This window comes from Onychostoma macrolepis, chromosome 03, assembly GCF_012432095.1.
Source record: "Onychostoma macrolepis isolate SWU-2019 chromosome 03, ASM1243209v1, whole genome shotgun sequence".
Lineage (NCBI taxonomy): Eukaryota > Metazoa > Chordata > Actinopteri > Cypriniformes > Cyprinidae > Onychostoma > Onychostoma macrolepis.
In genome coordinates, this window is record NC_081157.1 from 29,991,465 (window position 1) to 30,019,365 (window position 27,901).

Below are 27,901 nucleotides of genomic sequence, written 5' to 3' on the forward strand. Positions count from 1 at the left end.
AAATGGCAAATCTGGGCCTGTTTGCTAGATCGGATGAGAAGCAAAGTACAAAAAAAAAAAACTTTTAATTGCTGATAATTGGTTGCAGTTTTTCACTCCAGACCGCTGGAAATACCTGTTTAGCTTTGCGTCGGAAGGCTTTTAAGTCTTAACGTGCTTACCAAAGCGTATGTTAGCTGGAGGCCGACTTCCCGGCAATCAATTTTATAATTGAATTAGAGTGAATGCTACAGCGGGTTTTGACACACAGGGTTGTTGTGTCTGTCCATCTGTCGCGCCGCGGCGGTTCTGCCAGAGCAGGAAAAGAAGCCGTATCCTGCGGTGTCCAAAGCTGCTAGATAGATCAAGACTCGTGGCTCGTGCACCTGAATACTGCCGCTCGATGGCTACAGGCCAGCCGTGCTGTCTTGAGCTCTGAGCTTTGAGCTTTTAATCAGTCTTCCCTGTGTATTTCAGAGCGAAACGCTCTACGCTGTCCTCTAAGCCAGTGGCTCTAAAACGGGGGGCCAGGGACCACTAGGGGGTGTCAGCAAACGTCCAAGAGGCCACAGGATGACTGAATTATTTCATTTATCATTATTAAATATCATTGTTATTATTGTTGTAATTAATTATTAAATGTAAACTGAAATTTAACTTTTTTCCCTTTTTAGTTCACTCCAAAATGAAAACTTGCTAAAAAAAATTGGCTCACCCTTCGGCCATCCAAGATGTAGATGAGTTTGTTTACAGACAGATTTGGAGAAATTTAGCATTACAGCACTTGTAGAACTGTTTTGGACCATTTTCGCTTGTAAACGGTGCTTGATCAGTGCATATTTCTCTCCTGATTCAGATCAGATTTTCACTAGAGAAAGCAATATTATGCATAGAGGACTTGTATTTTAGCTGGAAGCAGTGGTTTGAAGTAAAAAAAAAGGCTTCATGATGGATTTGTTTCTTACAAACATGCAGCTTTTTGCTTCACAAGACGTTAATTGATGGACTCGAGTCGTGTGGATTGCTTGTGGATTATTGTGTTTTTACTCTCATTCTGACGGCACCCATTCACTGCAGAGGATCCATTGGTGAGCAAGTGATGTAATGCTACATTTCTCTAAATCTGTTATGATGAAGAGTCAAACTCATCTACATCTTGGATAGTGTGAAGGTGACAAAATTTTTAGCATTTCGCATCTATCTATCTATCTGTCTATCTATCTATCTATCTATCTATCTATCTATCTATCTATCTATCTATCTATCCGTCTATCTATCTATCTGTCTATCTATCTATTAGTTAGTATGCGCTTGGCTAATGCACCTTGGCACTAACTGCGATAAAAGAAGCGATTTAAACGCGTACGTTTTAGCAGTACAAACATTTTGCTACTTTTCATTTAAATGTTCAGCGTTCAGACTTAATGACCTCATAAGTCAGGGACTTTAATCTACTTTATAAGCGGTTAAGCGACTATTGCACTCGGGTTCATTTGAGTTAAGCGTGCACTACAAACAAAGCAATATGTTACATGCGCGCCGCAATTAGCGAGTTGCTTTTACTAAGAGCGGTGTAATTCTTTTTAATCCTGTATATTTGCTCAAGGTTGCCGCTCTCTTGCTGTGCATTTTGTGCCGCTTACAGGGAACAAGCATCTGTTGGTGTCATTGACTGGTTGTTGTGCAACACTTCGGAAGAAAACCACATTCCCACCTCCTGTTGACTTTGTGCATCTAATGACTTAGTATAAAATTAAGTAGCACCACAACGGTTTTTGGGCTGCTCTGTTGGCAAGTCAAGACAAGCCTGGCAGAGTACACCCATTATCAGTTTCTCTGCTCTTGCTACTTTTAAGTGTACTAGCGCAGTGAAGTTAGCATCTTAGCGGTGATGCGGTCAGGGAATTCTGTCTGCAGCTTTTCTAAATGTGTCATTGGTGTGATAAGCGCTTACTACTGCGAGTCGCAAGGGAAAAAACAGTTCACGCTCCAAACCTTTAATTACATGTTTGGGGATGGTAATGTGCAAAGATTACAATGATTTCAGTAAACACTGTTTTTCATGTTGGTGCACGCTAAATAGCTTTTTTTTGGGACAGATCTAATTATCACTCGCGTTGCCCAAGTCTCGCAAAAGATGGTGTTGTCCGATAATGCACGTGGCAAGACAAAGCAATGCATTTTTCAGTTTAGATGAGCGTCTCTTCTGAACTCAACGCAACGTTTACTTATTTTTTTGTGTGGGGGGACATTTAAAGATTGTAAATAAAGTCTTTTTGAGAAGGCTGAAGGGAAGTTTCTCTCTGGTGAGTGAAACTAGGTCATGTTTGCTGAGCACTTGCCTGTATAGAGGATTAAATTAAATTAGGGTGAAGAAATTTGCAGAGGTATTGCAATTTTTGGTGATATGGTACTTTTGAAATATGGGACTGAAGAATACAGAAGCTGAAAAATATACAGACTTGAATCATCTAATAAGCTTGAAGCTCATGATGTATGCATTTTCTGCTTTGACTAGATTTTGTTGTCTAGAATGATTTATTTGATCTGACTGGGTCTTGAATGTGTGCCTCAAAAACTGAGAGACAGACAATTTAAATACTGATCTTCTGTATGAAGTTTGCCTTCAGGGTTTCACTGCAAAAAGACAATGAACCTTTATATTATTGGAAATATATTACAATAAATAATATTATAATTGTCTGTGACTTAATATTAAAATAAATAAATAACAACAGTTAATTTTAGTTAATATGAAAACATAAATACATTAAATGATTAAATATATAAAATCATATTTTTCTGTTTTCTATTGTGAATGCTGTAATGTCAGCTTTAGAGGCTACTTTAGGGACAATAAATTATGATTTACCCACATATTTTGCTATTAGAAAAAGCCTTAGGTTTATCTCACCTACCTTCTCATTTAGTTTTCTATTGCCACAGTGCTTTCTTTTGTTACTCAAGTAGCTCTTTCCCAGATAGAATAATGTTCCATTTTTCTGTGTCTTTGCATCATAGACCAGTGAGATTTACTGAGTTATGACCTTCCTAGTTCAAAATAAGTTTTTTATGACAAATTATGTCGTAGAAAACGAAAGGTTATCTGCATCTATGCGAGAGAGAGAGAGAGTCTGTGCCACGGTGAACAAAAAAAGACCAAGAAGAACACCAATCATAAACAGACAAGCTCGTTGTAATTCAGGAGAAACACACGAGTACAGCTTTTCACCTTAAGGTGACATTCTAAACCTCTTTTAATCATCCTACCAGCTTCCAAATGCATTCATTCATCTGCATTATACGCCACTTCTGCCCATCTGCTCCGGTTCTTTCTTTCCCAACCCAACGTCTTTTTCGACATTGGCTAGCAAGTGTTTATCTCGCCTCCTCTGCAAGGTGAAAAATAGACTTGAGAAAGTCTTCCTTCTTTGTTATTGAACAGATGTATCTGATCGATGTAAATCTACTAATGAGACTCCAAAGGCCTCCCTCCTTCCCGTTCTCTGTATCAGGGCTGCGGGCTGCCCACTTTAATTGAGAATTAATTACAGATGGGGATCACATTAAAGCAGCATCGGAGACGCTACTCTGCGAGCTTTCACCTCCATCACCCATCCAGCCTTTCTCCTCTCTTGAGGGATCATTAAATACCTGAAGGCGCAGATCAATAATGGCTGATGGGTGGCATGTTTGTTTCATATGTGAGGTTTGGAAGTTGCAAAGTCTGTGTTTCTGACAGTTTTTCCGTTTCTTCTTCCTCCTCGGATCAGTCAGAAATGCTCAAGAGGAATCACTGGCACCTCTTGAGTAAATCAAACAGCCAGATTAAACAGCCAGATTATATTCCATACTTTATTCACTTAATTGAAGACACCGATAATTACTTATAATTACCGTTCGTCTTCTAAAGACCGATTGTTGGCCGCTGAAGTTCTCTTGTTTTTGTCTTCGAGAGGAGTTGTGGAAAACAACATGAATGTTTAAAGTGGAGCGAGCAGACATGGGCATTGGAGAGGCAATGCTTCAATAGATAATGACCCGATGGTAATTGCTTTCCTTGAATAGTCGGTGTTTATTCCAGGGTGTCAGACAAACAGCGAAGACTGTGATTGTTTAAGAAAATAACAACTGGCCTAGTAGCTTGATAAGCATCCAAGTGAGATGCCTATCATGTCTTTAATGTCGAAGAGCTTGCTGAAAAGACCATCTTTGACCATTTCCAAGTTGGTAAATGCTTGTTGATCATTGGAGTATAAATTATAAAGGAGAGGTCCATAAAGAAGCGGTTTACTGAATGTGGTGTTGCAGAGCTGCACATTTAATTGAAATTAAACTGGAATCGCGATACAGCAAAGGCTGTGGTAGCTGAATAAACCGAAGATTGAACTGCTTTCATTGATGAAAATATGAAAATAGCCACAAAAGCTGGAATGGTGTTAAACACAAACGAACAAACAAACATTAATTCAATACAAATATGGTTTATCTGAGTTCTTAAAGCCTTCTCATATATTATCTTTATAATGAAGTATATTCATAATGCACTGTTAATTGACATAGCCTTTATCACTGCGTGGAATACTAAACTCTAAAAAAATGCTGGGTTAAATACAACCCAGAGCTGGGTAAAATATGGATGAACCTTTAAACATTGAGCATAAACATTTAACCCAACTGTTGGTTGAAAACAACCCAGCATGTGTTCTGTCCAGTATTTACCCAGCACTGGGTTGTATTTAACACAGCATTTTTTAGAGTGTATGAAATAATATGTTGTGTGCCTTATTCTGTGTAAGAAGCCACAACATCTCACAGAAGGATTTTATTTCAAACACTCGACTGATGTTATTAGGTGAGTTTGGGGTAAAAACATGTTTCTAAATGGTGTCTTTCGGACAAGAGCTTCATAAATGCTTCTCATGTTGCTTTTTCAATTGCATGTTATAAGTAACTCGGTCATTTACTACTCAAGCATTTACTACTGATCACAGAGCCGTACTTCACTGACAAGCTGCGCATAACAGCTTTCGCTATTTCATAATCGCACTAAACCAACCGATTTATTCGCGATTTCGATTAATTGTGCATCTCTAATTTTAGCTGATGAGAATGCAAAATGAAACCAAATATTCACATTTTTTATACATTAATTTAAACATGTATCAACATATAACATATAATCACATATAATCATGACCACACTCTTGCAATACAAAGTGAGTTTGTCATGCTAGTTATTCACTGTTCGTGTTTTAGTGCATTGTCACAGAAAGAGCAAATTCACAACATGACTTACGAATTCTGACTAGTGCATGGTTCAAGCTCAGTTGTGTATTTTGTACAGATATAAGTTCTAATGTTGTGTTTATATTTGCGTATCTGATTAAACCCTTATGTATAGGATGCCTTTGGCTAATTAATAAGTTTTGTCACTGTTAAGTTTCAGCGCACAGCTCAGGTCGGTCAAGTCAAACCTTGTCATTACCGATTACGATTGGATTATTTGAAATAGTTATAGTTGGCACTGTTAGTTTACTGTTAATATTAATATTGGTGCAGTGTTATGGTTTTTGTCATATTTTTGTCAGCAGTATGTTGTAATTTAAATTATCATTATGGATATTTTTCGATTCATTTAGTTGACCAAACCATCTAGTGGAAAACCTTTCCAGAATATATCATAGCAGCAACTAGAGAACCAACTCCTTAATGTTCAAGAACAAGTGGTTGTGTTTTCTAGAGTCCACATGCTTTTTGCCATATAGCGGGGGCACCAGCATCCAATACACTTCAAACATTGTGTTTTCAGCAGGACTAGAAGCTCAGGCTTTCTGATTCAGATCAGCCACAGTATGGGCCTTATGTTTGGAGACCATGCTGTTCACTATCCGGCTCCGGTGTCAGCTGTTAATGCCCCCTGAATGCTCAATGCATATTTTGGCTGGTAATGCGCCCGACATCAGATGCTGGACGGCTGCCCCATTGACCACGCTGAAATGGGGCGCAGCGCCGTGACTTGGCCGGGCCCCATACAAAGGTCACCATTTCCCTTACGTCAGTCCATTTTCCAGCAGCACCGCCTGAAAACCTGCTGCCATCAGATCCCTGGACAGAGCTCATAATCCAGCCTCTATGATCTGTTTAATCCACATTCTTAACCAGTCAATAGAAGTCTTGTCCATGCTGTTTTTTTTTTCTTCCTCTGGCTGATATTGACAGATGGGCTTGATAACATTAGAGTCCAGGGGTCTGGCATATTTCTTTGCAATCAAACCGTGCTGTTTTCTGGGCTTTTTGCCCATAGCTAGATTGCAAAGTGAAATCCTTATCTCTCTTTTAAAGTCCCACACAGTCCGTTTCTCCCTATAAGCTTGTTGTGAGTTCTGGTCACTGGTGAGGCTTCAGATAGATGCCATCAGCATCTCAGCTGCAGCGAATGCTAGCCTTATTGGAACACACAGCTTGGCTTACTGAAGCATAAACTTCTTAATAGTGCTGGTGGCAGAGAGAGCAGGCAAATGTCCATGCCTCTTCCTCTTATGTTCCTCATTATGTTCCTCGTGGCAAAAGCTTCCTACTCAGCTGGAATAGTGTCTTGCATTTTTATCAGATTCAAAGGATTGTGAAAGTGGTATGATTTGCAGGGTTTTGATGGTCAAGAAATACTTGGAATCTTAAAAATGAAATTACCTGGAAAAGTCAAGGTAAATAAGTTTTATTTTATTTTATTTGTTTTTATTTGTTTTGTAAGCGAACATTTATTGGCCTGCATGCTTTATGGGAAGCTTAAAAAAATAATTATGCATTTTCTTTTTCACATATGATATTCAAAACACTATGAAAGACTGGTTGACTGGTTCGTTAAAATTTGCATAATCATGAAAAATGCATTATTTTAAATCATATATGCTATATTATATTATTTTATAGTTCAGTTCACCTCAAGTTCAAACAGGTTTTGGCAAAGTATCTACAGGTGTAGTTGACTTCATTTGGAACAATATATCTAACAATATATACATTATCTCACAAAAGTGAGTACACCCCTCACATTTCGGCAACCATTTTAGTATATCTTCTCAAGGGACAATTTGTATAGAAATGAAACTTGGATATATTTTAGAGTAGTCAATGTGCAACTTAGCAGTAAAGATTTACTGTCCTCTGAAAATAACTCAACATTCAGCCATTATTGTCAAAAAAGCTGGCAACAAAAGTGAGTACACCCCTAAGTGATAACAGCTATACATCATTTAACCATGCAAAGCCACATGTCCTATTCATCATGTTCATGTTTTTGTCTGCTTGACAGGACTATACAAATATGTGTACCTTGTTTTAGAGCAGTTAAAATTTGGTGCTTTGAGTTCAGTTCTCTCATACTGACTACTGGATGTTCAACATGGCACCTCATGGCAAAGAACTCTCTGAGGATTTGAGAATTAGGATTGTTGCTCTCCACAAAGATGGCCGAGGCTATAAGAAGATCAGTAACAACCTAAGACTGAGTAACAGTACAGTGGCCAGTGGCATACAGAGGTTTTCCAAGACTGCTTCCACTCGGAACAAGCCTCGCAAGGGTCGATCAAAGAAGTTGAGTCCTTGTGCTGTGCTTCAGGTGCAGAAGCTGGCTTCAAAAAACAGATGAATGAGTACTGCCAGCATTGCTTTAGAGGTTGCAGAAGCAGAAGGTCAACTTGTCAGTGCTCAGACCATACGCCGCACACTGCAACAAGTCGGCTTTCATGGTCGTCATCCCAGAAGGAAGCCTCTTCTGAAGCTGGCTTACAAAAAGCCTGCAAACAGTTTGCTGAAGACAACCTGTCCAAGAGCATGAATTACTGGAACCATGTCCTGATGAGACTAAGATAGATGAGGCTGATCTGATTAGGCTCAGATGGTGTCCAGCATGTGTGGTGACGCCCTGGTGAGGAGTACCTAGAAAATTGTGTCTTGCCTACAGTCAAGCATGGTGGTGGTAGCGTCATGGTCTGGGGCTGCATGAGTGCTGCTGGTACTGGGGAGCTGCGGTTCATTGAGGGAAACATGGATTCCAACATGTACTGTGACATTCTGAAGCAGAAGATGATGCCCTCCCTTCAGAAACTGGGCTGAACGGCAGTTTTCCAACATGATAACGACCCCAAACACACCGACAAGATGACAACTGCCTTGCTGATGAAGCTGAAGGTGAAGGTGATGGAGTGGCCAAGTATGTCTCCAGACCTGAACCCTATAGAGCACACGTGGGGCATTCACCATGTGTCTAACATCCAACAGCTCCGTAATGTCATTATGGAGTGGAAGAGGATGCCAGCAACAACCTGCACAGCTCTGGTGAACTCCATGCCCAGGAGGATTAAGGCAGTGCTAGATAACAATGGCGCCCCTACAAAATATTGACACTTTGGACACAGTTTTGACATGTTCATTTAGGATGTACTCATTTTTGTTGCCAGTTATTTGGACAATAATGGTTATATGTTGAGTTATATTTAGAGGACAGTAAATTGGTACTTCTATACAAGCTGCACATTGACTACTCGAAAATATATCCAAGTTTCATTTGCGTAGTATTGTCCCTTGAGAAGATATACTAAAATTGTTGCTGAAATGTGAGGGGTGTACTCACTTTTGTGAGATACTGTATGTTTAGGTTAGAAGTGTGATTTTGTCTAATCGAATACACCTGCTCAACTCTCAACACTTGAGTAAATCACTCAGATATGTGACAAAATTTCATGCGAGGCAATTAAATAATGTATATCTTTAGCCATCGGCCAATAATACATTGTTAGATTTCCCTTGCCAGTGATTTGAGTTACTGACTAAAATAAGTTTAACACTGATATATTTTCACTCGCCTACACTTGGATTGAGTGTTTAAAAGTTCCACTCTCTGTCTTACCATGCAGAATTGACATGTTACATGTAAATGGTATTAATTACACTGTAAAATTGTTATTTTTATTTATTTATTTATTTTTTTTGTTATTTTTTAAAAGTATTTATTTTATTTTATTTTGCTTATTTATTTATTTTGATGTTGAAGCCAAGGATGCATGATTGACAAAATATGACAAAAAAATGTCAAAAATGCAATAGCAGAATTAGTAGTAGTAGTATTTTATCAGTATTATTGTTTATTTATTTACAGAAACACTGAATGACAAATGTCTCATTCACCACTAGTCCATAATTCTCTAAGTTATATTTAATATGACAAATATGCATTCATTTTGATTTCTACATGGTTGTAACATTTTAGTTCTACTAAAATTCTATCATTAAAAAATACTGATATTTTATTAAAAGTTTTGCTGTTATACTGTTTGTTGTTTGAAATCATATCACATATAAATGTACCTTTGCAAAAATCTGTGCCACATATCATATCATACATTTTAGTTTAAATATAGTCTGGCAAGTAATCTAAAATATTTACTAGCCAAAGGCAATTCTATTGCCAGTTTGTGAGTAGAGGGTTGCTGCCTGTAATTTTCAAGCAATCTGGAGGACTTATAGGTTATTTTATTATTAAGAATGGAGCTAAACTCTGCAAGACAGAGGCCTTCCAGGACCAGAACTTACCCATGCCTGGTTTAGACGGTCTTGAGTTTTCATATTAAAATAAACTAAATAAACTCATGTAAAATGAATTAATATGTAAATGAATGAATGGTTTCCTCCAAGGCCTCCTTGCCTCCAAAGGCCAATTTACAGTTAATACACTACATGCTTTTGCCTTGACTAATGCTATTAATCAACAGTGCCTCAGCTCTCAGTGGTTATTAGGCAGAGCTGATTGGGTTGTGTTTCTCATGTTTTTGTATGCACGCTCGTGTCTCCACAATATAACACACTGCATGCCAAGCACGGGAGCCCTTCTTATACAATTTCAGCCTCGCTGAAGCACTGCATTGACAGGGGAGTGCCTTTTTTTTTTTTTTGAGCCTCTCTCCAGTTCTTCCATGAATTGCTTGGCGTCTCCAGACAGGCAGACCTGTGTTGCGTGGAAACCCCACCTCGAATACAACAATTCAACAGTCTATAACTGCGTGAGAGAGGCCTGCTGCGTCATTCCCAGCAGCTTCGCCGTGAACGTGGTTGATAGTTACATTTTAGTTGTCATGTAAAGATATTCAGACCGGACACGCATGAACAGCGCAGCCTCCGTAAACTTTTTTCTGCATTGCGCCACGTCAAATCCCCAAGCAAAGACACTTTGTCTCTTCTGTAATGAGATTGTGTCTTTTGAAAAATTCCACATCAGATTTTCTGACAACTGCAAATTGAATTTTACATGTCTATTTGTGAAAGTCATTCATCATTTGCTGTTGGCTAAACAAGCACTTTTAAATGATATTATGGCTTCAGAAATATGATTACAAGCATGACATCAGAAGCATATTTTACATGTCACTCTACTGTTTGGTCCCAGAGTCGTAAAAATCAAGAATTAACTTTTGAAATGTAAGACATGTGGCACCTTTTATAATGTGCCTTCTATAATGCAAATTGAATCACAAATGGAAAAAAAAACAAAAAAACAAGTTCTTTTGTTTCAGTTTTTGAGATCTTTCAATAAACTGTCAACCACCCACTATATCCTAGTTTTCTCTGGCTTAATTGTTTATGAAAAGCAACATACACCATCAAATGAAACCTGTTAGTTTTTTTTTTTTTTTTGCATCTATAAAAGGATTGAATTTCCAATGGAATTTTCATTTCTTTGGTGGGAAAGTTTTACAGAAACAATCTTGTCAAAAATTGTCCAGGGTGTCTTATGTTTCAGTTTTCATGTCAAAGAAGAGGTGATTTGCTGTTAGAAACTGTTGGCATGTTTTTCGATGAGACCGTTGTGGATCCCTCCCCCTTGGTTACTCCTGTGGTTTTAATGGATGTGGATGTGACTCATCAGCAGGATTATAACTTTAAAAATGGATTTGTGAGTGTGTAGTTGTCCGTTTTTCTAATACAAAAATAAATAATATAAAAATAGTTGTTTTTCTCTTTGCAGCTGTTTTTAAAAGTGTTTTGCGTTAATACTCCTGTCCAGAAACGTGCTCTCTCATCAGCAACAGAAAAGCAGTTGAGCTTGGCCACTTATACCGCAGGCCATCGTATTGCAATTTTAATGGGTTTCAATGGGACCAGCAGCAGGTTGTTAGAGTGAATTTTCAGGGTACCACCACCTAAAAGTAATCCCAGGATTGTCTGTGACCTGATCCCAGCATGGCCCTAAAACCAGGCCAGTTCACCCCATGCAGCAAAAAACAAACAAATAAAAACCCCTTAGCTTTGAATTTCTGAGCTGGGTAGGCTGGTGTATGCCAAAGAGTGCACCAGACAACCGGTGTGGTGTTTTCAGTGGTCAATGCTAATGCAATTTGTTTTATTTTACATGATTTTTATTAAACTTATAGACACTTATTTTTGTGAAATGCATTTTTTAAAACATGTTTTACTCAGAAAGTGTGTATGTATGTTCTATACTTTTTTAACATTTAGCAATTACTGAAGACAATGTTATTAAAGGCAATATTTTTACTTATTTACTTACTTTTACATTTATCTTTAAAATACTTCCAAATAATTTGTGTTTTTTTTGGGGGGTGGGGGGGGGGGGTGCAGTGTGTAAGCTATGCATAAAACTGCAGTGTGTAAGCTGTGCATAAAATATCAAATAATTAATTTGATATTTATTTTACAATAGTTACATAGCTTATTCAGTTTATTATTTTATTATTTATTTGTTTTTATTTATTTATTTATCTTTTAAATTTTATTTTATTTTACAAAATTGCCTGTGAATTTTGTGCCAGTACGGTGCTTAAAATGAATATATGTTTGAAAATGTTATTATTGACATGCAGAAATTTAAACGGTGCATAAATGGAATTTAATTCATTTGAAATGAACAGTAAAAGAACCAAAAATACTGTTTTAAATGCATTTTTAACAACTGACTTGACTATACATGTATTTATAAAACGTACAGGCCCTATGAGTGATTAAGCTATCGAACATTTTGAGCACATTTCAGCTATCTATTCTGACAAAATTGTACTGTTTTCATTCCATCTCAGTTCAGGATAAGACATAGTGTTACACACGTTCTACTAGGCTGCTTGCAATGATGAAATAATTTTTTTGTCTGATGGAAGAGGGGTGGCAGTGACAATGTGTTGCACTAACTATAGACAATCAGATGGCAATAGCAACTAAAACTGCTGACCTGGCATTTATAAACATTAGGTAGACTTAAAATAACATAATATTTTTCCAATTATACTGTTCCACTCAGAAGAATCTGTTTACCCACCTAATAAACATTTTATGCTTTAGCTTGTTTTCTGTGAATTCTGAGTACATATTGTCTACAATAACAGTTAATTGCATTGCAGCAAGTTTGTATACATCTTATACATCTGCATTGTACCAGCCAAGGGCCACCCTGTTCTCTAGATATTGGTATAGGCATCATTAAAAAACCCATATAGATCAACCACACCAGCACATCTGCTTCCAATTCAAATTTATCATGTTTCGTTGGCCGTCAAAGGTTTGAGGTTTTCCAGCTTTCCACAAAAACTATTTGACTGTCGTATATTAATAGAGACTAATGGGCTGCGTAGAAAAAGACTAAAGTAGCCAGAGAGGCTCTTTAGAGGAATGGCCTTTTGGCTTCCCGTACATTAAGGCGAGTCTTTGAGGGGTAGTTGAGTTGAGGTGCTATAATTATTGCAGAGAAATGGTAATTACTCAAAGTAAAGAGGGCGTTTGTGCTGACGAGCGTGACTGTGTGGCTTTGGAGAGATCTACTCTATTCTTTGAGCGAAAGAGCTGCTCTGATTCTCTTATCTGGAGTGGATTATTCCTCTCTTTGAAACAATGGGAATACAGTTAAGAAATGAGGATGTATTCAAGTGATTTCAAGACGGATTCTACCAATGATGGGAAGCCTTTGTGAAGTGACTTTGCTCGGAGTGACTGAGAGTATCAAGTTATTTCAGGTCATTGCACTAGGTTGGGTTTGTTTTAGTGTAAACAAGATCAGGTTTCATATTTTACAGTATGTTGCTTCAACAGCCAACTTCTGAACTGAAGTTTTTTCAGATGGAGTACAGTGTGGTGTTTTATTATTATTGTGCCATATAAACATCCTTTTAAGACCACATTTCTCTGACAGAGCTGTATTTTTTTTTAATTAGATGATAACAGTCGAATAACATCCAGAATCACCAGCACAGTACAGTGTTGAAGTGTTGAAAACACATTTCACAAGTTCATTAACATTCATGAAAATGAATTCTCTTCTCCCCAAGAGCAGACCATTTATATTATCTATCATTACTCATGATACCAAGAACCTAATTAACTACCATGGTCTGTGTAACTCCATTTCTGCAAAGTCAGGTTGTGTAAAGAAATTATTTTCCAATTTAAATTAAGAGGGAAAAGGGGAATACTTCAAGACTGAGTTTTATATATATATATATATATATATATATATATATATATATTAGCGGTGTAACGATACACGATTCGTATTGAACCATTCGGTACGAGGCTTTCGGTTCGTTACGCATTACTAACTGAACGATTCGTTGGACTAATCCTATTTCATTTGGGGGGAAAAAGAGCTTAAAGTGTGTGAAATATAATTTTCTCAGTGCCACTGCGCTCAACAAGGCAGTGTGAATTGACTGAGATCAAGACGTTCACCGACATAACTCTTGTGCAAAGTTTGCACATTGCTTGTGTGTGATATCCATTGCTCACCTTCATGGTTTAAAACAGAAATATTTCCAACATTGCGACTTAACCAATGACCCCCGTACCAAAGGTACCGAACCCGAACCGTGACACCACTGTGTCGTATCGAACTGAACCGTGAATTTTCTGAACCGTTACACCCCAATATATACTGTGTGTATATATATATATATATATGTGTGTGTGTGTGTGTGTGTATAATTTGTAAATTATCTATTTATTTTTTGACATTTTGGATTTCAGAGTTCCTGTTCTTATTGTTATTATTAGTTTTCTATATAAATTCTGTTCCAAAGCCTTGTCAGGTCTCACAGATGGAAAATCAGTAGGTTAAATTATTATCGAGCAAATCATTTTAATCAGGGCTTGGAAGGCGTCCATAATGAATTACGCTGAAAGTCTTTGAAATGTCAGCTAGCACTTGAAGCCCCAGAGCAGACGGGTGCGCTGCATTGCGACCCACACAGGCTGCTGGGTTACTTAAAGAGCTGCTTGGGACCTGCCAGCAAACCTGGTTGCCTAGCAACCTCAATAAATTCCCTTAACGAGGACAATTTGCATCTGGTGACTCCAAAGAAATTAGGTTTTCAAATTATACATTGTGTTATAGCAAATCACCTGTTTTCTTGTTTGTAGATCAAAATCAATCAATATTGATGTAGAAATTCTTAAATATTTATTTAAAATGTAACTAAAATTTCTTGATTAATCTGTCCTTAATTAGTATTTTTGAGGGGGTCAGTAGTTTTTAAATAATAAAATATTATTATATCTTGCATATTATATACTGTATTTATAAAGTTAATATATTATAAATCAACAAAATGAGTTAAATCAATGCCATGTAGTCTTTGTGTTTTTCTCAATTAAATAAGTAACTTAGTGCTTCAAGTATTTAGAGCAATTATTCAATTAATTACATTAAAGCAAAGAAACTTGCATTTATTAGGCTAAACACTTCCACTACAGTAAAAAGTCAGAAAATGATATTTCATTATTTTTTTATTTATTTAATTTCTCCATTTCTCCTCATGTGTCAGGCTGGAAGACAACTCATCTGCTTTAGGATACTCACAGTGGTGAAGTGTGGTTCATCTTACAGTGTATTACAGCATTAAAATGGTCATTGCACTGGTTTCTTTCTAGCCTCCTGCTTCAGAACTTGTAGAGGACTTGAAAAAACATTGCGAGAGAGCTGGTTGACATGGTTGAGGCTGCTGGGATCCACATATATCACCCACAGAAAGCAAAAGTGGCAACAGGAGTCCAGAGGGCAAGCGCTCCAAAACCTTGTTCATCAAAGAGAATAGTGCATACTGTCTTTTCTTCTGGTGCAAAGTCTCACAACAACACAGCCTTCACATTTCTGATGAGGCACGTCTCGTCTCATTATTTAGTCACAGTGTTGTTGCGAACTCTGACACAACAAAGATGCCTCCCTGCCTTTATACTGCTGTCACTCTGTCTGCATCCCAAAGCTAGCTGATAGTCTCAGGACCCAAAGTCACAGCTGTCCCGATCACAGTCTGTCCACCGTGTCGCAAAGATGCCCTAAAATGTGGCTGAGGAAAGAAAGCAAGATCAGACGTATACTTTTCGCATTTACTAGGACTTTTTTTGGTTCGTTTAGTTTGATTGACAGTAATACTCGGGGTCTACCGTCTAAGGTAGAAGACGGGCCCGTCCCTTCCCTTACAGCAATAAAGAAGCTTTTATATCTGCCTTCCCAGTGAACTTGTAAACTCTGCCCGATAGTTTTTTCCTCTAGCACTATTTGAGTTTATATTTCAGTGATTGTAGCTGTAATGGTGCTGTGCAGCTTCTACGGGCCCTACAAAATGGAAAGAAAGACGCATAAGTGACTGTACAGGAGGCATTTGCATGGGTTTTGTTGCTGTAGAGGCTGCAGGATACAGGTCTTACCCAGTGTGTTTGTATGGATAGAGGGTTTTGTTCTAGTCCACATTTACCAAAATTGCATTCATTTTCAGTCCATGCTTTCTCTGGGAATTGAACCCATTACCCATGATTCTGCTCTTGATTTTTGAGGAAGGCCACCTTCCTGCAGAGTTACACTCCCACCTGCTCCAAAGCACCTGACTGGAAGCTTCTAGTAAATTAAGATGAAAGCAGATGCCCTCCTGAAGAACAGTGTGCATTTACTGCTAAATTATGACCATATTTTTTTTTTACTGCTAAACCACATTTAAAAATGAGTTTAGCATGTACATGATAATGATGCATCATCCAATATACTACTATTAAGGGAAATAAATGGATGCATTTGCTAATTTAGTTTTAATGCACAAAATGGAAAATCATCAAAGGAGGCCATCCTCCATTTATTTATTTATTTATTTACATTTTTATGTTGAATAATAATGTTCTGTGCAAATGCATTAATTTTGTCTCTAGTTATAATAATGATGATAATTGTATATTTTATATCCTATGTTTATTAACAGAAGAGTTGCCATAATTATAACAAACTATGAATTTTGATGGAATGTTTCTGTTGAATTCTCCTATGGGCTATAATGTATTTCATGGAATTAAATAACTCCATGCTCCATGAATTATAAATAATTATTAAATAAAAAAATTAAACACAAGCCAAGGGTCTAACGTAAACTAACATTTACCTTAGATTAAAAAAAAATCACTAAAAATCTAAATGAATTGTTGTGTCCTCAAATCCTCCATTGACAAAGAGATAATCAATAAATAAATATCACTGATATCCAATGGCAAAAAAAGGGATAATTTAACCTCAAATCTGTTCAGATTGCATAAATCTCATAAAAATGTGTTAAGAGTAGGTATTTCTTTTTAAAGTACTTACTTTGCGAACGTTTAAATAGTATATTTGGTCACACTTTATTTTAAGATCCATTTCTCGCTATTAACGAACCATTAAGTATGACTTTTACCTCAAAAAACTCCTAATGTGCTGCTTATTAATAGTTAGTAAGGTAGTTAAGTTTAGGTATTGGGCAGGATTAAGGATGTACAATATGGTCGTGCAGAATATGTGCTTTATAAGTACTAATAAACAGACAATATGTTAATAATAGTCACATACTGTTTATCGCCTACTCTATAGTAGGGAAGTATGCAGCCCATCTTATCCTAAGCCTCAAGATCTTAATTAGCTGGTTCTGGTGTGCTAGTAGGAGCTAAGCTGTGCAGGAACGTGGCCCTCCAGGGCCAGGATTAGACACCTTTGGGCTACAGGAACCATTAATTTCCTCAAGTTCTCTTGAATGATCCAACAAAACATCACCTGTTGTGCGCTGGCTTAAGTTCTCTCCAACTCTATTGGTTCATTTATTTATTCTCTCTCTATCTCTCGGCACAAAAGTAACAATTGGTTTAATCTTGTGTTTGGTACTGTCGAGCCCCCGGTACATGCCAGGGCTCTATTATTTAGTAGAATAGTGTGGAACAAAGAGAATGAGAGGAAGTGAAGGCCCACATGGGTGCAACAGTGTTTATTTATCTCTCATAGTTCTGCTGCTCTGCTGAGGTGTTCGGTAACTCTCACCCTGAAGGTATGCAATGCAGCTAATGAAAAAGGCTTGGCGGTTTTTGATCCAGTAAAGAAGGCTATTTATTTCATTTTTATGGGGGTGGAATAAAAAGCATATGCATTAAAAGTTAGCTTTCTGGAGATAGTTCAAACCCTGGAGTTATGTGGTCTACTGTGTTTGGGGCTGCGAGAGGCACAAAAAATCCATTTGATGTGACTTGAAAGTTGTGTACGGATGCAATGCGTTCGGTTGCTTTGTCGAACGGGTATTTTAAGCAGAACTTTTTAGAAGCTGAGTTGAAGAGGTTGGAGTTTCGGTGAGAGCTTTACCCTGTAACATTACCACAGTCTTCAATATTTGAAGTGAGAAACTATCTTGTTTGGACCTCTTTTCACCATTCTCTGAACCTGACGGAAATATCCCTTCAGACTCGTTTATATTTGATTGTCTGTATTGATGTGAACCTGAATATTTTATTGAAGGAAACCAAAGGAGATCCTTCGGCTCAGCTCTGCAGCTCAGCTTGGCTCGCCTCAGATAATGATTAGGGAGATGTTTAGATTTATCTGCCATCCTCTAACACAAACGTGTTAGATGTTAATGCATAATTAACTGTTTTTTATTACAGCAGCCGTGGGAATGGCAGCTTTTACTTAGACATTATGAACAGTACTAGAAGTTAGAATATTGGCTATGGATTGGCTAGCAGGGATGTGTGGAGAAGCAAACCAGGTAATTTTTCACCATGAAACAAAAGCATATCCATGTAAAACATCGCTTAAAAGACATATTTTGTAAGTGTTAATGTGCTCCTGCCAAAAACATACAAGATTTGCATTTTAAACAGTCTCTGCCGAGATTCTTTACATGCACTGATATCTCAATATCACCCACACTTACAGTATGTTGCTTTAACAGAAGAGGTTTTATTTGACTTATTATACGATTCAAAATAAAGTCTTAAAGTCCAAAGTTTAATTGTTGTGAAAGCCAATGTCAGTGTTATATGTCATTTAGAAATAAATTGAGATTAAATTACAGTTTAAGAATTGAGGTGTCAAACAGTATTCGCAATAGTATTTAATAAGTGAAGTGAAGTGACGTGTGGCGGCCCATACTCTGAATTTGTGCTCTGCATTTAACCCATCCAAGTGCACACCCACAGCAGTGAACACACACACCGTGAACAGTGGGCAGCCATATTGCCAGGGAGCAATTGGGGGTTTGGTGCCTTGCTCAAGGGTCTCACCTCAATCATGGTATTGAGGGTGGAGAGAGCGCTGATTATAGTTCTTAGAGAGCAATAGATTGATAGACAGTTAAAACGATAGATTTAGAATTGCAAATTTAGAATCGAACTGCACTATGATTTGTAGTTAATTTTACTACAGTTGGAATTGAACTGCTATTGATTATGTATATTGTGATCCAGGAGCCCCATGCAAGCGTTCTGTGGTTCTGGCAAACATAGCACAGACCAGCGGGGATGGTTGAGTTTGGGCTCTGAAAGGCCATTAGTCATGATTCCCGTGGTCATGGGGTTGAATTGGGCTGAGGGACGGATGAGGCAGCAGGCTTATCTTCACTTGTACATCTCAGCCTACAAATGGCCAGCACATTCATCACAGAGAGGAGACTGCAGTGGACTGTTGCTTTTAATGGATATTAAGGAAGCAGACGCTAGAACCACTAGAACTGTGGCCTGGATATGGTCTGGCAGAGAGATTTTCTGCTGTCATTGCATTCACACCATTGATCATCTGGGCTCCGGCTCAGCTCCATCGTGTTTGTGTGAAAGTGTCTCAGTGTGCTGTGATACATAGCAATGCAGGAGAGAGAGAGGAGAACAGACATCAGCGCACTTCTTGTCTCTGTCTCTGTCTTGTCTCATCTATTCTCTTCTCGCCTTGTCTCTTAATGCTTCTTCTCATTTTCTGTCATATAGTCAAATAAAAAAAATAAATAAATAAAATAAGTTTTGTTTATTTTGTCCCATCTTTTTTTCTTTTTGTTTTTGTGTCATCTCCACCCTCCTTTGTCATCTCATTTTTTGTCCACCCCTCGTCCCGTGTCCATCATGTCTCGTCTTTGTCTGCTGTTTTCTCTTCTCATTTCTTCATGTCTTGTCTCAGCTCATCACCTCATCACCCCATCTTCTTGAATCTTTTTTTTCTCATTTTGTCCCCTCCTGTCTATTTTGTCTTATCTCATATTTTCTAATCTTTTCTCCTCGTGTTTTTTTTTTGTTTTGTTTTTTCACCTCTTCATGTCTCATCGTGTTGCTTTACATCTGTTGTTTCTACTAAGCTCTCGTCGTCTCCTCATGTCTCCCATATTCTCATTTTATAACTTCACACTGAACACTTTCTGCAGTATAAAAGTTGGTAGGCAGCAACAGACAGTCTGTTCTGTTGAGTTGTGAGGGGTCGGGTTGAAGGGACAGGCAGATTTGGGGATGTTCTCTCTTTTAGTTTGGGTTAAATTCCATAGAGAACACACATGGAGGTCTGGGCTTCTGGCTCAGCAGCTTTCAGAGAAGCTGTGCTTCATCTGTCCTTTGTATGTGTTTCTGAGACACGCGTGTCTCCTCTCAGAGCACAGCAGGGGAAAAAGCTTGACTCATGCCCGCAGACCACCTTAGGTATCTGAGCCCAGAACAAGAAAATTGCCATGACCTGATTTCATTCACTTTGAGCTTTTATTTGTTTGATCCTGGGGCTAAATGGGAAAAGCAGACACAGTGTCACTCTCTATGGCCTCCTGTATGGCCCTGAAGCTACTTTCCCAAGTTCTTTTACTGCTTTATAGTCTCACATAAACAGACATTTGCACTTGTCTTTTTTGCTCAGACCCACAGCATATTTTCTGGCATGATAGTTTGCCTATATTCTTACTTTCAGATAGACTTTGATCTCTTCTTTTGCGGCATCACTTAGAGGCACACACCGCGCAGACGACGTATTCCATGATTCCGACATAATTCTGGGTCACGACGCCTCAAGGCAGCGGTGCTTGTGTCTCTCTGCCTGCTCCCTGGGCATCAATGCGGTAAGCTTTTCTGTCCTCAGATGTGGGTGGGAGAAAGTTTTCCAAGGCCCGAGAGCGTCATAAATCAAAATGCAACGTTAGATCCACGCAGCTGGGCTCCCAGGAACTAGGAGCACAATATGAGTTGCTGACATTTTAATTACTTTGTCATACATCTCACACTGGTAAGCCTATTTTGAGAGTGTAATTTATGGCAGTAAATGAAAACAAATATTCTCTAAACCATCTTTCTGAAAGCCGGTTCTTGCCATGTTGATTAATGTAATATCTCTCTAGCGGTCTGTCCAGTGCCCAAGAGAATTAGGTTCTGGCCCCTTTCCGACGTGCACACATTTTATTACATTTCAGAGGCTTTTGGATGCAAACACACTGAAACAGCAGGTAAACAATATACAAAAACTCTCAGAAAGTAATTCATCTTCAATTATGCCTATGACATTTTTTTCCCTCAAAAAAGTCATTTTTCTTTTAGTTTTCAAAATAGAGATGATAAAAAGTATGAAGGCGTGATTGTCAGAGCGTATCTCAGCAAATTGATCTTTAGATTTGATTCTCCTTTATTGGAAATGGCTGGCCGGTTAAATTGGTGCTTTTTAGCCTGGCGGGTGCACAGCCTTTTCAACAAATCGAAACGGTCGTCCTCTTTGAATATTTAGATTACCTGGGCTTCCCGGCACCTTTCCTAAGTGGATTAACATTTCACGTGGCTCCCAACCTGCATTTTTAATATGTTGTGGGCTGATATCAAAGAGTCCTCAGGGATCAGAAACAAGCATTCCCATTATCTTTCCCGCTGTGCTTTGTTTACCAAACCGCGAGCAGGGGCCATTCATCTAGACAATTGTAATGGAATCCAAACTAGCTGGACTAATCATAAAATCACTTTATACACCGGTCGCATCGATTCAGCTCGCAGTGTAAACCAGGTAAACGCTTGGGCCCCCGCTCTTTCGGCTGGCAGCGTTACACAAGATCATACATGCTGCTATTAGGCCTTTAAATCATCATGAAGGTGAGCTGTTTATGTACACATCAGTTCAGAGCCTCTGATGCTTGCCAAGCCATTTCAGCCGATGCATATTTAATAATTAAAAGTCCATCAAGGCGGGCGTCTCTGACCTTTCAAAGCCGCCACTGACATCTGTGAAGGGTGCCTTTATTTCCCAGATGCAGCCCAGCCCGGATCCGCAGCCAGGTGTCAGGGTGCAGACAGCGATGTAATGCATCCTCATCAGCGGCCGCCAATCTCCATCCCTCGCAGAACCCCCTCCCCACCCAAACACCAACTTTTGATGGATCTCTTTATGTTAATCTGCACTTAATCATGAAACAGCAAACGGAGAACTAAGCAGAACCGAAGCTCGCTCTAATTACACGTCAATATTGCTCGCCGCAGAAGCGCAGACAGCCCTCTTGTTCCTACTTCTGCTGCATTTATTTTTTGTATTTGTCTATTTGCAAACGTCTCCGCGACTTGACAATCTTTTGTAGAGATCTATCTTGGAAATAGGTAATGACTGCGGCGCTTGTACTCGTGGCGTGTAGGAAGACGCTACAGGTCCCACGGAGCCGAAAAACTAATCATAAGTTTCAAAGCATCCCCGAGCCGTGCTCTGCCTTTCAAGGGCTTCTTCGCGGTGGTCACGCCTGAGCAGAAAATCTCTTAGACAGCAGTGATGTGTAATTGAGGATGTCATCAATTAATCAAAAAACGAGGGAGGAGAAAGACTATGCATGAGGAGTAGGAGTCAGGGCTGGAGATACGCAATCCATGCCTGCTTTCATGTACGGAAATAAAAAAAAAACAATTCCATCCAGCCTACGTGGAGTTGTGGGTTATCAAAGCGCCATGATCTCCGCTGGTTTGAGATGGTAATTTTGCCTTAAAGAGGCACAGGGAAACTGACACCTGAATAAATTGACAGTGATACACATCTGCCACTAAGTGTCTTTCCTAAAAACTTTGGTTTGATGGATGAAGTATGACGTGTTCTGATTAATCCTCAGCACTAGCACTTCTTATGTTGTTCAAAGCCTGTATGACTTTCTTTTTTTTCTGTGGAACACACAAAAAAATGTTATTAAGAAAATATTAGTTGTTTTTTTTGTTTTTTTCTATAAAATTACTGGGGCAAAGAGGTTTCAGGGATCCAAATGGTCACAAAATCTCTATAAAAGTATTGTGAAAGTCCAAATTTGATGTTTTAATACTTTTTTACTTCTAGTGAGTTTTTTTCTGTGAAATGGTTCAAATGATTTGTTCTTTGAAAAAAGGCAACTCAAAAGAATCTTTTAAATTAGTATATATACAGTATGTGTGTGTGTGTGTGTGTGCTACTATTCAAAATTTGAAAGTCACAAATTCAGTAATATTATGAACTGTTATTACAATTTAAACAACTGTTTTCTATTTTGATGTATTTTAAAATGTAATTCACTCCAGTGATGGCAAAGCTGAATTTTCTGAGCCATTACTCCAGTCTTCATTATCACATGATTCTTTGATTTGGTGCATTTGTTGAAACATTTCTCATTATTATCACAGTTGAAAACATTTGTTTGTGATTCATGTCAAATCAACTGTTTTTATAATGTCTATATGAGACATCTATGGACTTTTCAGTGAACTGTTCACTTTTTCCCTAGTCTGGGTCTCAACAAACAGCTCCCTCACTTAGATACTCGCCTCTAGGTTTATTCCCACCAACAGCGGTATTTCTGTCCATAATGACCCTTACCGCTCATTGATTCTCAGCTTGTGTCAGAATGAGGGATCAGGTACATTGAAAACGCTGAGGGCCCCATGAAATTCCTCCACGCCAGACGTGTCCCAGTCAAACCCAGGGCGCAATGAGTTCACGGCAAAGCAAGTTTTATGGAACCCAATATACATCAGTTAAGCACTAATTAAAATGCTGTCACTCTATTGCGATAGTGGAATTTGTTAGGGTACCAGACTAATTGTCAATAATGGTTTAACATAGCTGTATTTCATTCGCTTTGTTACTCTCCACAGAGCCATAACGTTGGAGAACCAGCTAGTGGTGCTTGCCACGGCCGCGGCGGACGCCGGGAGGTACTACGTACAGGCTGTTAATGAGAAGAATGGAGAAAACAAGACAAGCCCATCCATTTACCTGAATGTGGCAGGTAAGTTGAGGGGGGATGAATCTCACTAGATCATTTCTATTACCCTGCAGCTAATGTCACATGGCCAGCCACTGATGCAGCCCAGACAGAACTATCGACCAGACGTGGGAGTTATGGCCTTCAGTTTGTCCGCTCCCTCTTTTGTTTTTGCCCACGTGTTGTAGGCGCAGTTTAACACGCTCGCTTCAGAAGCGCCTGTAGGCTGGCATGCAGATGCAAGGTACCTGTAATTTCCACTCCCTCAGGGGCCCGTTTAATGCGGTGCATTCATCAGAGAGGAAGGGCATCAGTGGAATGACACACAGAATCTGTTTGTTCCAGTGACACACTTGGATCTGCCAGCTGAACGTTGTTTGGTTCCTGTTGTCGTAGCTGCTTTGGCAGGTGCTCTCACAATACTAATGTGCACGTCCCATTCATGCTTACACAGCCAGTGGTGATTCGTCAGAAATGGCTCAAAAATATATTCAGTATGAAAGGTAAAACTGATTTGATCAAATAAATTGTTGTTTTATTCAATTTACCTACTAATTTGCATAACTCTTATCTATGTAATGTTAAAAATTAAATTTTTATCATGCTGACAGCATACATGCTCCCCTCATCTGTTCAGACCAATCGAAATGGATGTTCCAGTGACAAAGTGTCGTTTGCTTCTATCCAAAATATGGCCAAAGAGGTGAATAGGAGTAGAAATGAAATTAGCCTGCAGCAGAAATAAGCAGTAATTATCAGAGTACCCTTTCAAGCCAATTAGCTCTTTGCTACTTTAGTGCATCAGCAAGCCTGCTTGTGGTTAATGCAACAGGTGAAGAGAGACTTCCAGTTTTAGGCAAAAGTGGAGATGAAATGGAAAAGACAAGGCCAGATATAAATGTTCCATAATAAAGGAACAGAGTCCATTCATTTACAAATTTTAATGTTATCAGATATTATTATACAAATTATTTTTATATTATCAAAATTGTTTAAAGGTTTTTTATACTTCCCAAAGCTGCATTTATTTGATCAGAAATGCAGGAAAAAAATGTAAAATACTACTGTAACAATTTAAAATAACTATAAAATAACTTAAATATAAAATATAAAATAACTATATATATATATATATATATATATATATATATATATATATATATATATATATATATATATATATATATATATAAATATATTTAAAAATGTAATTTATTCCTGTGGCAAAGCTGAGTTTTCAGTATTATTACTCCAGCCTTCAGTGTCATATGATCCTTCAGAAATTATTCTAATATGCTGATTTGCTGCTCAAGAAACATTTCTCATTATTATCAATGTGAAAACAGTTATTTTTGTACTAATTTCATGTAACGCTCATATTAAATTATTCTTTAAAAACATTAATAATTCGATAATGCTGTTAAATGTAATTTTCTAGCAAATCTCAAAATGCATTCATACTGAACATAATAATTTTCTGATGCATAAACACATGTGTATCATTTAAAATCATTAATTTTAGTGTTAATTTATAAAATGTGACCCTGGACCACAAAACCGGTGTCTTTTATGCCAAAAATCATTAGGATATTGTGTAAAGGACCATGTTCCATGAAGATATTTAGTCAATTTCCTACTGTACATATATCAAAACTTAATTTTTGATAAGCAATATGCATTGCTTAGGACATTTGAACACATTTAAAGGCAATTTTCTCAATATTTGGAATTTTTTTTTTTTTATCTTTTTTTTTGCACCCTCAGATTCCAGATTTTCAAATAGTTGTATCTCAGCCAAATATTGTCCTATCCTAACAAACCATACATCACATCAATGGAAAGCTTATTTATTCAGCTTTCAGATGATGTATAAATCTCAATTTCGAAAAATTGACCCTTATGACTGGTTTTGTCCTCCAGGGTCACAAATACTTTTAGGCAAAATTGTTTGGAATTTTAATATCGACCATTTATTAGTTATTGGCCATAACAAAATAATTAGCTTATTGGTAACGTCCAGAATGTTGGTGCATCCCTAACTGTAATACAGTCTTGGCGATGGCAAGACTGTCGCTATATAAATGCTTCATTCATTCATTCATTCATTCATGGCAGTGATTCCCTCACAAGCTGTGGGTTACATCATTGACCTCTGGGAAATGGCAGTGAGCTAGAATTTGATGTGAGATGAAGGAACATGGAACTAGCATTATTTTTTCAATACCAGATGAAACCAACTTGATGATTTGTAGAGTATAAATGAGCAGGAGGCTGGAGGCCGCTAATAAAAAAAGAGACTGGCGCTGAGCTGCTACGCCAACTGCAGAGTTAATAATTCAATTGAATTATGAGTTTTAATATCCTGATGAATGGAGTGCATTTAAACTAGTCTTCAGTAAAAGCCTTTAACGCAGTTCTCTCTTCATTTGCTTTTCAACAGCTCCGGTTTTCATATTATCACATGAGATGATTAGCGTTGAATCTGTGAATGCGGTACAGATAACGTACAATTGTGTTCATCGTAATGAGCGTGTATCAGTGTGTATAGCTCTGTCAGAACCAGGGATTTGTTAGGTTGCGATGATACTGTTTTTGGATGCTGTTGAAATTAAGCAGTTAATTAATTTCCCCATTGAAGTGCTAATTCCCCTGATATTTGAGGAACAATAGTGCCGAGCCCAGATGAAGGGGTCTATCATCATGTGACTACACTGTGGCATTTATGCCCAACGTCTCATTCTACTCTTCACGTTCTCAGGAAGCAAGCACGGAATGACACAGACAGCTAAATAAAGAGTATCCGGTGGGAAGCAGCCCCCCTGAAACCCCAATTTTAGTTACACTTACAGACAGCAGATGAAAGCTTCTACTGCCCTTAATGTGAGTTAAGTACAATTCAAATGTCAAGACTGCCCTTATGGCATTTTCTGCATTTCAAAAATCTGCCAGAATTCACCTCAGGGCTGCAAGGTAAGTGCTATGAACGAAGTAAAGACTAATTACCTCTGAAGAACCATGGCCTTGGTCTTATTGTAATTAGCTGTGCTAGCTTGCCAAGGCCAGTGTCAAATCTCTAACCCTCCATGTGAGCATACAGGATGTTTGAGATTTGAACACACCCTTAGCCCTAAATGTAATATGTCCTGTACCATTTACGCTACATTCATGACCTCAAACCGTGCTGCTTGTTGAGGAAGAGAGTTGCTATTACTTTTTTAAGTGATTGTACTTGTGATCTTTTCTTTGTAGACGATAAAACAGGTGAAGAAATCCCATAGGTTTGCATTGAAATCACGGGCATAGGAAATGCGGGGGATGTGTCACCCCACTTTTAATAAAACGTAAATTCTTCCCCTGAATTGAATTCATATTTTCTTCCTCTTTCGGGCAACTGTGTTCATGTAGACATTTTTAGTCACATCATTTTGTATACATTTAATTCATATTCAAAATTATGTGAACATTATGGTAAACACTCTCATACAGTGTTTGTTTAATTACTCGAACCCGGAAGGCACTCTTGTGCAGAAAGTCCAAAACGACTCATACACATAATAATAACTTATGACGTGCTAGGAAATCCCTAATCTGGACAAAGGCATCCGACTATCACTGTTGGTAATCGGAATAAAAAGCAACGTTTTGACTGATGAAACATGAAGACAATAAATACACGATTGCGACAATATATGGTTTATGTATGTTTTTCAAGTAATCTCCAGGTAATAAATAAATAAAGTAAATGAATGATGCAGTGCTAATTCATATAATTTATTACATTATTCTGTTTTCTACATTATATTGTGATAAAATGGAAAAAGTGTGTGTAGTACTGTATATAAATCATCATATCATAATATTGTCAATAGGAAAATACAGGCAAAAATATTAGAGAATACAGATTATTGGTTATTGTCCAGCAGTGTATTTGATTTCTTAGCCAACTAAAAGTAAGAGATGAGAATTTTCTCTTTCTTTCTTTCTTTCTTTCTTGCTTGCTTGCTTTCTTTCTTTTTGGTCAGTTAGATTTAACAAATGATTATTTGTCACTTCTGCCCCCTTCTTTTCTGAAATGATGGCTTTCCTGACTGAAAGACAGACCTGGGCCATAAATATACGGGCCAGGGGTGATTGTTTTTTTTTGTTTTGTTTTTTTTTAAGACTCTTTCACACCTAGAACAATAACTCTATTGCATCCACGCCAACACATGACATTGTTCTGTTTATTATAAGCACGCACTGCATTTTGTCAGTTTCTGTGGATTCTAAATGGTTGTCAGGATTGTATCCATTCATCAGCTGGAAAAAAAGTGTTCTGAAAATGTTGTGTTATTGTTATAGTTGTGGTGTTGAGTGTATCAGTGGTAGTTTTTTCTAGTCTAAAAGTAATTCCAACGTTGCTCATTCCTAGTGTACTTCTGTATTTGGTACCAATA

At 38.0% G+C, this 27,901-nt stretch overlaps 1 protein-coding gene across 6 annotated transcripts in view; it reads left to right on the forward strand.

The window, feature by feature from the left end:
- Positions 1 to 27,901, forward strand: part of sdk1a (sidekick cell adhesion molecule 1a) — a 342,555-nt gene that overhangs the window by 169,388 nt on the left and 145,266 nt on the right. For all 6 annotated transcript variants that reach the window (XM_058771492.1, XM_058771493.1, XM_058771494.1 and 3 more), the window contains one exon: positions 23,356 to 23,489. In XM_058771492.1, the coding sequence (XP_058627475.1) occupies positions 23,356 to 23,489 (134 nt within the window). The remainder of the gene's footprint in view (positions 1 to 23,355; positions 23,490 to 27,901) is intronic.